Source organism: Sminthopsis crassicaudata, chromosome 1 (genome assembly GCF_048593235.1).
Source record: "Sminthopsis crassicaudata isolate SCR6 chromosome 1, ASM4859323v1, whole genome shotgun sequence".
Taxonomy (NCBI): domain Eukaryota; kingdom Metazoa; phylum Chordata; class Mammalia; order Dasyuromorphia; family Dasyuridae; genus Sminthopsis; species Sminthopsis crassicaudata.
In genome coordinates this window covers 114,452,280-114,468,815 of record NC_133617.1, presented here as the reverse complement: position 1 = coordinate 114,468,815, position 16,536 = coordinate 114,452,280, and the positions used below count along the sequence as shown (strand labels likewise).

The window sequence follows — 16,536 nt, the reverse complement described above, 5'->3', positions numbered from 1 at the left end:
TTGCTATTTCATTTGATTAGTTAAAAGCTTAAATGTACAGTCAAAAACCATCCTTTGTGTTAACTATTTTACTGTGACTACTATTAAATTATTGATATAGTCTATTGAGCAAATGAATTATAATATTAGTGAACTATATTCTATATTAATTGCATATCAATACACAAATTTATTGTTTAAATATATTATTTGTAATAATAGAGGCATTTTGGACTCTACCAAGTTAGTACCAAAGCAACTGCATAAAGCCACAACTCCTATCCTGAAAGAAAATTACCTATTATAAATAGATCCCTTTCTTTCAATTTATTCAGTCTAAAGTACAAAAGCAATGAATGTTTCTAGCAAGGGAGAAAAAATAGGAAGTTTATGAATAAACATCTTGTAAGGTTGCAATCTGTGTTCCATAGATCTCCAAAAGATCTGTATATAGAGTTTGAAGAGTCCATGAATTTGGATGAAAATATAGGTCTTTATTTTCCTTAACTTCTGCCTAAAATTTAGAATTTCCTTAAATTAATTTTTTAAAATGATTCTGAGGTGTCAATAAGCTCCATTAGACTGCCAAAAGGGGTCCATGACACAAAAATACCCCTGTTTTAAGAAAAGCACAAATGAAGAATTTTTCCTCCAGTTAAATCTTTCAGCAAGCTTAAAGAGAATGTCTTCTGATTTTAGAGTTAGAATAGTTGCATGTTATCTCTGATTCTTAAACAATTTCTGCTCTGCAGTTTGTAAGGCTGCCAAGGCAGACCTAGTGTTCATGGTAGATGGATCCTGGAGCATTGGAGATGACAATTTCAATAAGATCATTAAATTTCTATATAATACTGTTGGTGCCCTGGACAAAATTGGAGCTGATGGAACACAAGTAAGTCTCCTTAGTCAATTATACTAATCCAGCATTATGTAAAATTGATGTCTGTGAAAATGCAGGGTTTTTTTGGTCTTCTATCATTGTTTTGTGAACATCCAAAAGACTAAAATGTCCCAGAAATAAAGGGAAGTGGTAGAAAATGGGCATAAATAAATGGATAAAAATGGGCAATGACATAAATATATAATATATAATACATAAATATAACATATAAATAAATATAAATATATCTCCAAGATTCTTCCAATTGGCCTTCCCAGATCTGAATGCTCTTTAATAGTGTAGAAGTCAGAGAGGTGAAAGCCATTTCTGTATGATAGAAGGCACTAAATGAACAATGCAGAATTTGATGTGTGGATTTGGTCATCAAATCAATTAGTATTTATAGCTATATAGATATTTCTCAACTGATGAATGGTTCAATCCATTCTATTTCACATGATTGTTGTAAGAAGTTAAAAAACTAACTTGTATAAAAAAAAAGGGTTGTTTGATGACCATATGAAAATATAGTGTCAGTAAAAATAAAGTGCCAGAGGAACATGAGTTTGCAATTTAAAAGTATTTTCTTTGCTTTCTTCATTACTTTCTTAAAATTTATGAAATCTCATAAATACCAAAGTGAAATCTAATGAGCTAGTGGCCCCACATGACATGTAACTGATGATCTAGGCTTTTCTTAACTCTTTATGATCTTTGTCATGCTATGTGCCCTCTTTACACTGTGGTCTTCTAATCTATAAAAAATATTCTATTCACTATATGGAGGTTTTTTTTTCCCTTCCAAAGTTGTTATATAGTTGTAAGAATGAACTTCTTACAGCCATAGACTATTTGAAGGATAGGAGAGTAGTTTTTTTTTTTTTTTTGTTATTCTTAATTTTGGTCTTTACTATTTAACATATATTTTGTGAAAATATCAATTAAGTTTATGAGATAAATTAAGTAAAATTAAGAGCTTATTGATCCTTGAAAAATGCTAACTATTATGAAGTAAAGTATATACTTTCTATTCCCAGGTATCCATTGTTCAATTCACTGATGACCCCAGAACAGAATTTAAGCTAAATACATATAAAACCAAAGACACTCTCCTTGATGGAATTAAGAATCTTTCATACAAAGGAGGAAATACAAAAACAGGTAAGGAGAAGCCCTGAAGAATGAATAATTATTACTTAATTACTGAAGACATATTTTTGAAGTCCATTTATTCAAGGAAATTTTACTAAAGTCTTCAGATTTTTTTTTGGTTGTTTTAATGAAAGTCATTTTTAAATTGGACCCTTTACTTTTAAAACTCTTTCAGGAAAAGCACTTAAGCATGTTCGAGATGCCTTGTTTACTGCGGAAGGAGGAACAAGAAGAGGCATACCCAAGGTTATAGTGGTCATTACTGATGGGCGTTCACAAGATGATGTGAATAAAATTTCCAAGGAGTTGCAGCTAGAAGGTAATTAATTTGTAATGAGGCCAGAAACAATTCAACTTCAACAAATATTATTTAAGCAGTTACTATATGCAGAACCTTGTGCTGCCTGCTAGGAGAGATATAAAGCTTAAAGGATGCAGGCTGCCTGCCCTTATGAAGTTTATAGTCTAGTAGGAGAATGTCTCTCTCTCTCCCACACACACACACACTTAGGAGAAAGATCATTTTTGATTTGGGCAAAGGGGGTGCAGGAGCAGAGAAAAGGCTCTATGAACAATGTGGAATTTGTTAGGCCTTAAAGGATTTCAACAAGTAGAAATAAGAAGGATTAGGGCATTTTAAAAGAAGAGAAATGCATGAGAAAAGGAAATGAAATGGTCCAGAATGAGATATATAGAGAGGTTGACAATAGAGTACTATTTGGTTGGAGAGTAATATAGAGAAAAGGGAATAGTATGGGATAATATTGGACAGATAGGTAGTATTCCATTATGGAGAACCCTGAATGTTAAGAACCTTGATGTTTATAGGCAGTTAGAATTCAGTGTAAGATCATAGAGGAGTGATATGATCAAATGTACATGTGAAGATTACCTTAGCAAGAATATGCACCAATAAGGTATGGGGAGAGAAAATGGAGACAAGTTAAAAGGTTATTATACCCAAAAAAGGTTATTATAACCCCTTTTTTGATTTTTCTCTGTATCTGAGATGTTCATAATTGTTGATGTTTGCTAAGTTCACAAGAAAGAAAAATTTTAAATAAAAGGAACAACAAAAATGATGATTGTATGTGATAATGTTAAATGATAGTAAAACAAACTAGAATAAGATGGTGGCAGTAGGAATAGAGAGGAAGGGACAGATACAAAAGAGATTTCAAAGGGGGAAATGATGGGATTTATCAACTGATTGGATTTGAAGGTAAGGAAAGGGAAAAGTTGAACACCAAATTTTCTAATGCCAATGATTGGCTGTATGGTGGAATCTCTGATTAAAATATGTTTCCATTGTTTCCTAAACATGAAATTTGTGTGTGAATATATATATATATATATATATATATATATATATATATATATATATATATATGTATATGTATATTATATTATTATTAGGGGTGGGGTATTAGGTAGTAGATATAGTTGGAATGATGGCGTCAAGATTTAAATTTAGGTTACCTGACTCCAAACTCAGTGCTCTTAAATATAAACAAGCCATCTTGTTTTGCTTTGTGTTTTATTCTGCCACTTCCAACTAATCAGAAATTACAACATAAATTAGCTCAAAGCAAAGCAAATTAGCATTTATAGCACAAAGACCAGCGGCAAAAGAATGAGTGCACACATAAAGATTTATATATATATATATATATATGTATATATATATACACACATATATATGTATATATATATATACACACGCACACATATATATATATATACACACATATGATTTCTACACTAATAGAGGCAAAGGCAAAGGGAATAGTATGTTTCTCAGGCAACATTTCAGTGCCCTGATTTCTTTTTATATGGTGTTTTCACGCTGTTCCTCCTGGGATGAATGTTTCTCTTTTTTTGGGGAGAGGAGACAGTATGCTCAGCTATACTCCACAACTCAACTACTCAGGGCCAGGGCCAGCCTTCAACTTATAAAGTCCCTCCTGTCCTGTACTTGATTCATTGTATTGTGCATTGCTGTTTTTAAGCTACTTAAAATACAAAATGAATAGTGATGATGAAATCATCACTATTGGTACATGAAACTAATATAAATCATGAACTCAGTACACAAAATCATGAAATTGGTATATAAGTTTTGATGAATTATAATGTATGTTTTGTCTCACTTCCTTCTATGTATATATTTTAAATTTTGGACCAAAGACAACAGACTTGTAGTTATTAGTGATCTTAGTGATTACATAATCCAACTCTAACATTTTATAATAAAGAAAATTAAAGCACAATTACTTGTCTAAGATAACATAAGTAGGATAACATTTCTATCAGATTATAGAACCAGAACTTTAGAGCTGGAAAAGACCTTACAAGCTGTCTAGTCCAGGGCTTCTCAAACCTTTCCCAGTCACCATCCATTTTTACCTGAGAAATTTTTGCAACCCTGTCTTGAATCCAAACCAGCTGTTTCTGGCAGCATTGGTGCATGTGCTATGAAAAGTGCATATTGTATGTTCAGAACCAAGGCTGCAGTGAAGTAACTCTATGCAATAAGGGCAAGCACTGTCAGAAACACCTCAGATTCAATACATGTTTGATTTCAATTAATTTTTGGTCCTTGTGCTCACAAGCCTTTTGTTGTTGCCAGATTTTTTTTTTGCAAATTGTCCCCCCAAATCCAGTTTCATGACCCTATATGAGGTCCTGACCCACAGTTAAAGAAGGTTTGAACTAGTCCACCCTCCACTCATTTTACAAATGAAGAAACCAGGTTAGCTAGATGGCACAATGGATAGAGCAGAATTCCTGAAGTCAGGAGAACCTGAATTCAAATGAACCTCAGAGACCTTAAGAAAGTCACTTAACTCCAATCGCCTCCCCCCCCCAAATAAATAAAAATAAAATATTAAAAAAACAAATGAAGGAACTGATTCTCAGAGAGATCAAGTATCTTGGCCAACATCATACAGTTCCTAAGTGATTGAAGCAGGAATGAAATCCAGTTCGTTTGACTCCTAATCCAGTGTTCTTAAATAGAAACCAGCCAAGTCTTGTTTTGCTTGTATTTTTCCCTTGTCTTCACATTAATCAGAAATCTGGTCTCCTTCTTCCACAGGCATCAGCATTTTTGCGATTGGTGTGGCTGACGCAGATTATGGAGAACTGCTTAGCATTGGCAGCCAGCCCAGTGCAAGACATGTCTTCTTTGTTGATGATTTTGATGCCTTTAAGAAAATTGAAGATGAGCTGATTACTTTTGTCTGTGAAACCGCATCTGCAAGTTAGTTCTTTGAATCTATGGTGGCTTATTCATTGGGAGTTTACAGGCTGAAGCAGTTAATCCTTGTTAAATAATGAATCCCATACTGATTTGAGGAAGAATTGTCAACTTGACAAAGGCTTTCATATTATCTTTCATTGCAGATGTTACTTTTTGTACAAAAGAGCACATGGGAGTTTTACTGTATTTTTGTTCTTCCATTTGGGGGTTTTAGGTTGATAAAGGCTTTTCCTAACCAAAAGAATGTTAACTTTAAAGACCAGCTTGATTTAAAATAGCTCCTATTAATACAGAAAAATGCTAGCAAGTTTCCTCCCTCCTCATGCTCATAATTGTCCATTTACTCTAGTGGGCATTCACACACACACACACACACACACACACACACACACAAGAATAGGACTCTGAGGCTTTGTTTTTCATTATGGTGATTATGTGAAATGTTTGGTATCTTTGAGAAACCAGAAAAAATAATAGCCATAGATCACCTGAGGGCTTCAAGGTAATTCATCTTCAAAAAATTATTGAACTTCTTTTTTTAGGTTAGGAGTGAGGGGAGGTTAGAAATGGGGAAAACACATTTGGAAATATCTCTAAGTAACTTTCCTTTTTTTTTTTCAGCTTGCCCTCTGCTCAACAAAGATGGCAACAATCTTGCAGGTACAGTGCTTTGGGGAGGGCCATTTTGCAAATACTAGAGGATAAAAATAAATCCTACCTTATGTTCATTTATTTCACTGAAGCTCTTTCATTTTATTAGTTAAGATCACAGCTCTAATCTGAAGATATGTTCTCTTTTCTGTCATTGTTCATTCAATTCAACTCTGACCTGTTCAAAATGTTATGCTTTTCAGGATTTAAAATGATGGAATTGTTTGGTTTGGTTGAAAAGGATTTTTCAGCAGTGGATGGGGTTTCTATGGGACCTGGCACTTTCAATGTGTATCCATGTTACCAGCTACATAAAGATGCTCTAGTTTCCCAGCCTACCAAGTATGTTCATTTTAACTTCAGAATATCAAAGTATCATTCTTTCAGATCTTAAAAAAAAGTTATTTTATGCCAACACTGTCATGATATGCTTGGGAGCATAAAATTTCAATAACAAAACATTGTGGAACCTGTTCATTTCTTTGGAATAAGCTCTCAAAAGTTTACTTATAACCTTTGTCTGCCAAATGTGTCTGTTTTTGCCTCATTTTTCCTATAAAGTTATTTATGTAATTTTACACAAACATTATCCATATATTAAAAAAGAATGTAACCACACCAAATTTTTTTTTAAAAAAGGAAAACAAGATGTATATTTAGGCTGTTAGTAGGGAAAGTGCTGAATTTGGAATCAAACAGATTTGAATTTGAATCTAGCTTCATATATTGTCCAGTTTTGTGATTTATAATAAAGAGAATCAAATGAGAATAAAGTTAGCTACTATTATAAAAAGTAGGGTAGTATTATTTTCTTAAGTTAGTGATTTCTTTTCTATTGCTTACAAATATGCCTAGGTGTTTCCCATGTTAAAAAAAAATCCTTTAGCTGTCTTTGTGTATCTCTCTTTTTCTTCTCAAACTCCTTAATTCATTGTTTCCACTTCCTCTCCTTTCTGTTTGTCTCTTCTATACTCTTTTTAATCTGACCTCTGACCTCTTCATTCAACTGACATTGATTTCTCCACAGTTATCAATGACCTCTTAAATGCTTTATCAAGTGACCTCTTTACATTCCTCTGCCTTCTCAAGCCCTCTGTTATCCTGAACCTTTCATTTGCTTTGACTCCATATACCCAATCATTTACCAAATTTTGACATGTCTGTCTCTATCTCTTGCTTCTGTCCCCTTTTCTCTATTCACACAGAAAATCACCCTAGTTAAATCTCTCATGATTTCTTACCTGAATTATTGTCATAACCTGCTAATTAATGTTTCTGCCCCAAGTCTCTCTCTACTCCAATTCATCTTCTACTGAGCTAGCAAAGTAATTTTCCTAAAAGATTCAACTCACCAAGTCACTCTCCATTCAATGAACTCCATTAGTTAACTATCAACTTGGCTCAAATAACTATAAATTCCACTGACATTTAAGACTATTTACAACCGGGCCCCTAAGTGTTTTTCCAGTCTCTTACACATTTATCCCTTTCATGCATTCTCTGTCTAGCTATAATGATGTAGTTACTATTCCTCTTCCATCTCTGTGCCTTAGCATTAGCATCATTTCTTCCACTTGGTATCCCTGGCTTTCTTGAAGACAGCCCAAATATTGTGTGTGTGTGTGTGTGTGTGTGTGTGTGTGTGTGTGTGTGTGTGTACTACATATTTATATTTTCTCTCCTCCCATTAAAACATTCTCTGAGGGAAAGAATTATTTCATTTTTGTCTTTGTGTTCCCAGCTCTACCATAGTGATTGGAATATGAGGTGTTTGATAAAGATTTGAATGATTAATTCATTGGATCAAGTTGGAATGGAGAGAAAATAACTTTTATAGGCTTATAAAAATACAATTCAGTCTAAAAAAATTATACATTTCAGATCAATGTTTCATTACGGTGATTTACAAGAACCATGTTATGCTCTCATAATAAATGCTATTGGAAATAAATAGGCTATTAGTTTGAATTTAAAAATCATTTTTTATGATTTGGAGATTTTTATTCTCTTAGCATTTATTATAACATTATTTAATCCATAGGAAATGTTTTCATGTTTACATCTGAAAAAAATATCAAAGAGCCTCCTCTTTTTAGAATAGATACTATATTTTATAATATATATTTATTAATACAGTTAATATTTTAACGAATAGATGTAGAAGAATAGATAGTTGTAGCAATAGTGCTCTGAAAAATTTAAATCCAAGTATCTTAGAGCTGAAAGGATTACAGAATCATAGACACTTGGATCTAGTATTGGAAGGCACCTATGACTTTATACAGATGAAAAACTGAGGTTTGGAGAAATTTAGATACCTACTGAAATAGTAAGTGACAGAGTCAGAATTCAAGGCCTTCTCTCTTCCAATCTGTTTTTTCCCCCACTGTACAAAGAGACTTTAATATCCAGCCTCCAGTTTACTTGCTAAATAGAGCTACAGAAGTTAGTGCAAGATTTCTTGCATTAGGCAAGAAGAGCCTTAATGAGAGTGGTAGCAGGATAAAAAGAATTTAGTGCATGTTCTAGATATAATTTATTTATTTAAAACACTGTGATGTTCTCTCCTCTAACAGATATTTGCATCCAGAAGGATTACCTTCAGACTACACCATCTCTTTTCTCTTCCGCATCTTGCCTGATACTCCTGAAGAACCATTTGCTCTCTGGGAGATTTTAAATAAGGACTCTGACCCACTTGTTGGGGTCATCTTAGATAGTATGTACATGAATATGTATTATATTTGTGTTTTGTGTCTGTTTAGTTATTGTGCATGTATGTGGAAATCACAATAGAAAATTTAAGGGACAGATGCCATGCTGCTATCCTTACAAATCTCTGTAGTTTCATCAATGTAGGTATTCCTGATGCCAATACAGATTATAACCCTTTCTTATCTGAGCAAACCCTTTCTCACCATGAGTTGCTTCGGTGAAAAACATTTAATGTGTGTTAACTATCATTTGGCATGTGAAATTTTAGATTAGTCTTCATGCAACAAGCTGTTGTGAGAGATTGCTCTCTGCAGAACCTAGGGTTCCTGCCACTGTAATGAAGCAAGAGAAAAGCATTCTGAATATATTTTACAGAGTACTTTCACATTTCTTAATTCTGTCTTCAAAGATATTAAGTGAACTGCCTGAAGTTATATAAGCAACACTTGGATTTATTTATTCTTATCTTTAGTATCCCTTTCACTAACTCTTGAATAGAAGAGTCTCTTTATATCCACATATAAACTCTGTCTTTATATATTAGTTCTCAAAGGCCATGCTTCTTAACATACTCTAAGGTATGTTTCAGTTTACTTTCAAGGATCACCTTGAGGAGATTCATTCTCCAGACCCAGGGAAGAAAAATCATTTGCCTATCTACAATATATTTATGTTTTGATTATGTTTGTCTTTTATTGTGCTCAATGTTCATTATCCCACCAAACAGATGGAGGCAAAACAATTACCTACTTCAACTATGACTACCAGGGAGACTTTCAAACTGTAACCTTTGAAGGGCCTGAAATCAAGAAAATATTCTATGGAAGCTTTCACAAGGTCAGTTATAACTTTTTTTTTTTCACCATAATGATCAAAGCAAGAGAATTAGTAAAATGTATGTTAGTAAAATATAAAGTTCTGTAATAGCATCATAGTGTATCTAAGTATAAAAATTTAGGTATAAAACAAGGCAGCCTTCTTTAAAAGGATCTAACATTCCTACTCTGAAAATATCACTTGTAGCCACAGAGTAAAAATACTCATATATGTTGACTGGTAAAGATTAGTGGTCTCTTTAATTACTTCTGCACACACAGATGAAAATATTTGCAGTTGAAGCATTTTGGAAATCTGGTCTACACACACACACACACACACACACACACACACACACACACACACACACCCCTATATTAACCCCTCTTGTCTCAAAGAATGCCATCCAGGAAGATTTGTAAAAATTCTCTGACCTTATTTTTATAATTTGGCATCTGTGACCTAAAGCCATTACTTAAACTTTCATTACTCTTTAAGACAAGGACAAAGAAACACAGATTTACAATTGGAAGAATCTGTAGAAGTCATCTGATCCACCCTCCCTCATTTTACAGATCAGGAAACAGGCTCAGAGAGAATTACCCAAAATCACATAGAATGTATAATATAAAAGGGCACAAAATTGAATTCCTGGTCCATTATTTCAAGTTTGGTATGCTTTCTACTGTATTATAGCACTGTATTTCTACTAAAAAATAATTATGACTCTATTAGAACACATACCCCAAATCTTTGACTTAGAAATTTGTGGAACTATCCATTATACTATGGAGTCACCTGGAATGAAACTTTTTGACACTCATTTTTCCCATGTGTTTAGTTAAGACTCATCTTCATGAGATTCATTGCTGTGGTTTAATGTATGACTTGTAAAGAGAATAAAGCTCCCTACTTAATACACACACATATGTTAAAAAAAAAAAAAAAAAAGTTCTGTAGCTCTCCTAAACCAGAATGAAATTAAATTGAAACAGTTTAACATCTTAAGAGAAGAACAGGATCCAGAATATAGGAATTAAATTCCCACTTAACACTACTCTGGGTCAGATGATATTTAGTTAGTCAATAAGGAAGGCAAAGATCTTTAGCTGTATAATCCCTTAAGATTGTGAGCTCCTTGAAGACAGGAACAATCATTTGCTTTTTAGTATCTCCAGTGCTTAAGGCAGTGCCTGGGACACAGTGGGTATTTAATAGATGTTTGTTGATTGGTTGCCACAAAAACATGTAGATTAATCATACTACAGAAACTTTGCCTTACCCAACAAAAACTTTGTTCCTGAAGAATTCCAATTTTTACATAAATACATTTCTCAAAGAGTTTATACTTTCCATCAGTAGCATTTATTCATTTGGTATGATAGAAAGCTTTTTCATAAACTTTCATCTAAATCTTATGTGATGTCTTTTTAGCATATGGCCCGTGATAGTATAACAAGGAGGACCTGGGGTTATTCAGTCTAGAAAAGAGCATATTTAGGGGGCGAGTTGATAACTGTCTTCAAACATCTGAAAAAGATGGAGAAGGGATTAGTTTTGTTTGACTTGGCAGTGGAGGGCAGGACAAGGAACAATGGTAGGAAATAGAAGAAAGGCTGTTTAGCTTTACAAAAGGAAAAACTTCCTAACTTTTAAAATTGCCTTAAAGTAGAAAGGGCTGCCAAAGAACCTAATGTTGATGGAACCCTGCTCTAGAAATCTTCAAGCAAAGACTGGACAACATCTTGTTAGGGGTTTTTAGAGGTGAATTCATCATCAAGAACAGTTTAGAAGAAAAGTCTTCTGAGATCCCTTTTAAGGGATTAAGATCCTGTCATTCTTCCCTCTTGTTTTCTAACTAAATGCCATATCCTGAATTTGGAATTTAAGTTGAAAATTTCAGAACACAATGCAATTTACCAGTCTTTATTTCAGAAAACTTATGATAAAGAATACTTCTCACCTCATGGAAGGAAAGTAGTAGATCATAAGCTGAAATGAAGCATATAATTGTCAGATATTACCAAAGGGTTTGTTTTCCCAATTGTACTTTGTTATAGGAGAGAATTCTATTTTTATATGTATAGGTAGGGACAAGGGTTAGCAGTCATAGGAACAAAAGTACAATATAAAAAAACAACATCTATAAATTTTTAAAAAATGAACATTAAATGCAGTAACATAATTAAAAAACTTCTTTTTCATGTTTTAAGTTGAGGTTGAGGCCGTATTACCACTATTGCTCTGAAAGACTTTATAGAGACAAAAATCTTGTAATTCATGGCCAGAGATATTTCCTTCAATGGCCTCTTTGGATTTACTCTTATTTTCTCCTAAATTCTATTTGGCATTGATTTTTTCCCCTGGTCAGAATCTGGAGCACAGCTCCAAAGGAAAATTTGAAAGAAAAAAGCACCACATTTGAAATTTCACAACTCTTAAGAAGCTAGCCAGTGATATTCTGTGAAGTATGATGAACTTGTAATATTCATTCCAAAGAATTTTTTTCTTAACCTTAGGTAAATTGTAAGTTCCACACACATTGCCAGCAGAACTAAGAGACACAGAATAAGTGAGCATAATTATAAAAAGCCTTCCTGAAAGCCACAAACCAAAGCTAAGTTCTTTAAACTGTGCAAGAATCCCTTTCTTCTTTTCCCTGTCCCTACTTCAGAAAACTTCTCACCTATTCCCTCCTCTTTAAAAAATATATGTGTATACCTAAAAAATGTGAGAGCACAGCAAATTTTTTCAAAATCAAATCTTATTCTCTCAATGACTAGAATTCTCTCTAAATTAATAATGTTTCTTCATTTCAGATTTAATCACCAGTTAGTTTTAATTATACACATTTTTGCCCTATAAATTTTTCTTTCAAGTGCTTATTTCAATTTAGTTATCTATTACATAAATAGGCTTCTAAGATTCCTTTTGTACAGTGAAGTCTCCTTTCTTAAAGTGAATCAATACTTTCTAGTGTATCAGCTTCATAAGTTTAAATTATTATGTATTGGGTTTTCTGAAAGTATGGAAGAAAGTTTATAGGCTTAAAATTAATAGAGGAATAAAAGTGAGGCTCTCCAAATGATTGTTAGGATCAAGTTATTTTTTTTAAATTTTAACTTTATGAATCAAGTTATTTTTATCACAGAATCTTTGTTGCAAAGCCCATAATAGGTCATTTAATCTAACCTGTACCTAAAAGAGATTTTGTTCTCATAAACTGGACAAGTTGTCATCAAACTTTTCCCTAAATATTTCAAATGAGAGGAAACCCGTTTCTCCCTATAGTAAACCATTTTGCTCTGTTTATCTTTTCCTGACATGAAGTTTAAAATTTCCTTTTTTATCAATTCTACCTATGACTTCTATTTTCTGGGACTAAGAAGTATAAAACTTCTGCATAACAGCCCTTTATATATTTGAAGATTGCTACTATAACTCTCCAGGTCTTCTGGCTAAGAATTTCCAGCTTTTTTATATTTGTTCTCATGTGGCATGATTTTGAGGATCTGTATCATCTTGGTCACTCTCTTCTGGGCTATCTCTAGCTTTTCTGTGACTTTCCCAAAATATGCTTCCCAGAAGTGAACACATTATTCCAGATGTGATCTGAACATAATATCATCTGCATCTTTTAATGCAAACCAAAAATCTCATTAACTTTTTTGGCTGCTGTTATCATACTGTTGACTCATCATGAACTTGCAATCCATTAAAACCTTGAGATCTGATTCAGATGATCTGCTGTCTAGACCTCTCCCCCCATCTTCCAAGTGTGAAGTTGGTTTTTTAAGCCCAAATGTAAGATTATATATACATACATACATATATATATATATTATTATTGTATTGTTGGGCTGTTTTCAATCATATCTGACTTTTGATTATCCTATTTGGGATTTTCTTGGTAAAAATAGTAATTTGCCAATTCCTTCTCCAAATCATTTTATGGATAAGGAGACTGAGATAACCAGAGTTAAGTAACTTAGCCGAGGTCAAACACAGTTTATAAGTATCTGAGGCTAAATTTGAACTTACTAAAAATGAGTCTTTGAAACTCCAGGTCTTTTTTAACCACTGGGTTACCTAGCTATCTGTGTGTATAGACACACATACATACACACACATATATATACATATATGGCATTATATTGTCATATCATATCATGTCACATCATATATCATAATATATCATTATATCATATCATATCACATCTTGCCAGATATAGTACAGTATTCTAATTTACAAAAATCTGTATCTTGACTGTCATCTAAACCTTCCTAAATGTGTTTCACATGCAAATTTGATGAGCATGCTATTAATCCCAGAATCTCAAGGTTAGAAGGGGTGCCACAGGCCACTGAATCTAGCCAATTCTCAAATAAAATCTCTTTTGCAAATTGGTATCTGACATGTGTTTATATGAAGGGTAAACCCACCATCTTTAGAGTTAGTAAATTTCATTTTTTGGATAGCACTAATCATTAGGATTTTTTCTCTCATAAAGCCTAAATTTTACTCTTTGCAATTTCCCCTCATCTTCTATACTTTTATAAAATTTATTGAGAAAATCTTTAAGATCTACAAAGAGCAGAACAAATCCCTAGGGTGCTCTCTTAAAGAATCCTTTCCAAGTTTTCATATTAATTAATGACTACTCTGTTGGTTTAGCCTTTAGATTATTTCTGATTCTACATAACTGTACTATCATTTAGCTCACAGCTCTCTGTCTTGCTCATAAGATTTAGTAAGTGTCTTGCTAAAATAATGAAAAACTAAGAATTTTGGAAATTCAGTACAATCTAGTTTATGAACCAGAACCCACTAGAAAAAACTTATATCTTATACAGATCTCCAATTGTCTCAATGAAAAGATGAGTTTCATGTCATCATCCTTAACAAAACAGAATATTTGAATACCTCTCTTCCTTTATAGCTATCCAGTCCAGTAAAATTTAAGTTTCTTGAGGGCAGGCATTATTTTTATTTACTAGCTCAGTGTTATGTACATAGTAAGTACTTAATAAATGTTTAAATGGAGTGGAATGTAATGAGATTGAAAGTTTGACAGTAATTTTTTTCTTATTTTCTTACCTGACCTTTGCTTTTTTTTCCCAGCTGCATATTGTTATTAGCAAGACGTTGGCTAAAGTGTTTATTGACTGCAAACAAGTGGGTGAAAAAGCCGTAAATGCATCTGGTAATATCACTGCCAATGGCATGGAAGTCTTGGGAAGAATGGTCAGATCAAGAGGACCAAAGGAAAACTCTGCTCCAGTAAGTAAGAAATAAGTGAAGTTTCAAGAAAATTTTATTCAAGAAAAATTTTGGTGCCCACTGGAATAGAAAATTGTTGCCATTTTGTACTATGTAGTTAATGTTATGTTTTATGTTCCCCTCAGTTACAAATATAGAAAGACCAAGCTATGTTAATTGACACAAAACATTATAATTTTAGTTTGAAACAAAAATTTTCATCCTATTATTTATATTTTCTTTGCCTTATGGATCAAACAAAAAAATGTAATGTGTTGATCGACACAGATTAGAACTTTGAGGTATTTTTGAATTTTGATCCTTCTGATATTAAAAACTCAAATCAAAGTCCTGTCTTCAAGAAGTCTTTCTGGGCCATTCTAGTTCCTGCATAAACTCTTTCTCCTCTTATCCTTATTATATATATGTTGTTAGAGGACAGATTTTTTTTTAAATTGTGTATCTTATCTAGGGGAAACATATACAGTGCCTTTCCATGAGTGAAGGCAACAGAGAAGGAAAACACAAAGTTTCCATGCTCTGGACAGTAAGCTTGCCTCTGTTATGTTTCTAAGGAAGGAGACTCCAAGATAAAGTGAACTTACTTTTTTTTTCTATATTCATCTCCTCAGTCTTTGAACTTTAAGCTAAGCAAGTAAAATAAAAAGTCTGCTCTCTTTACCATAGCAGTGGGGACTGCAGTAAGATGAATATCTGCTATTTCAGAATTAGGTTTTAATGGGATCTAATTTGTACAATTGTGAAAGAGTCATGAGAATACATTTTAACCTTTTATGTATCATTGGGGAATGGGGGGGGGGGAAGAGAACCATCACAGTGCACCAAAATGAATATGTATTTAATTTTTTTCTGACATGGTGTATTTTTCATGATGCAATGAAGAATTAAATTTTTGAAAACTTCAAATTGGTCAAGGAAGCACATTCTTTTCATTACCTACATGTCAGAATCCTGGACAAACATTTTTGTACCACAAAATAATACTACCTGTTCATTACTAATTAGGATATTCTGTCATTTAAGTTGTTTGTTAGAGTTAACAGGTATTTTATTTGAGCAAGCAATTTTTTATCAGTAATATTATTCTGGAAGTCTTACTGTTTGAAATAATTTCTGCTCTCCTCTCCAAAAAGTACCTACATTCCTAGAGAGATATCTTAAAACGCAACACGTCCAAAAGAAACTCATTATTTTCTCCCTAAGACCACCCTCCCTTTTCTCTAACATGTGCAGGATCAATCACCCAGGTTCACAGCCTTCTCCATGCATTTTCACAGTAGTAGACAAATAGATGGCACAGAACACTGATGATGGTGTTTATGTAGGCACCAAATATTGGAGTTTATTCATGTGAAGAATTCAAAATAGCCATTCTCTTTGGCAAAGATACTTTGTTTAGGAGAAGAGGTTACAGACAAAACAAAGAGATACAATAGGTACCAGGAGTGGCAAATATGAAACAGAGTTGGGAGAGCATATAGTGAGTAAGGAAAGAAGCTATAATAGATAACAATGAAAAAGGCAAGTTCCCCAGTAGAACCCACAATTAACTAGGAGAAAGGAAATACTCCATGAAGTAGAATTATACCATTGAATGAATGGCAGGCTAAATCCATAGAGGAGTTTAGCACTCTAAAAGAATTAGTTAGCTATAAGAAGAAGAAAGACACCAGGAGGTACAGTGGGAGAGAGTGAGAGGAAAGACATCTTGAGGTATGGGGGAGGGGTGAAGAGAAAGGCTAATCCAAAAGGAGTTCAAAAAAGATGGCATGGGCCACAGGCAGATTTATAGGGGAAATT

General features: G+C 33.3%; 1 protein-coding gene across 2 annotated transcripts in view; it reads left to right on the top strand.

The window, feature by feature from the left end:
• COL14A1 (collagen type XIV alpha 1 chain) overlaps positions 1-16,536 on the top strand; it is a 254,691-nt gene that overhangs the window by 155,195 nt on the left and 82,960 nt on the right. For both annotated transcript variants that reach the window (XM_074266537.1, XM_074266541.1), the window contains exons 26-34: positions 732-871; positions 1,897-2,020; positions 2,187-2,330; positions 5,109-5,273; positions 5,895-5,933; positions 6,128-6,266; positions 8,501-8,643; positions 9,367-9,476; positions 14,578-14,736. In XM_074266537.1, the coding sequence (XP_074122638.1) occupies positions 732-871; positions 1,897-2,020; positions 2,187-2,330; positions 5,109-5,273; positions 5,895-5,933; positions 6,128-6,266; positions 8,501-8,643; positions 9,367-9,476; positions 14,578-14,736 (1,163 nt within the window). The remainder of the gene's footprint in view (positions 1-731; positions 872-1,896; positions 2,021-2,186; positions 2,331-5,108; positions 5,274-5,894; positions 5,934-6,127; positions 6,267-8,500; positions 8,644-9,366; positions 9,477-14,577; positions 14,737-16,536) is intronic.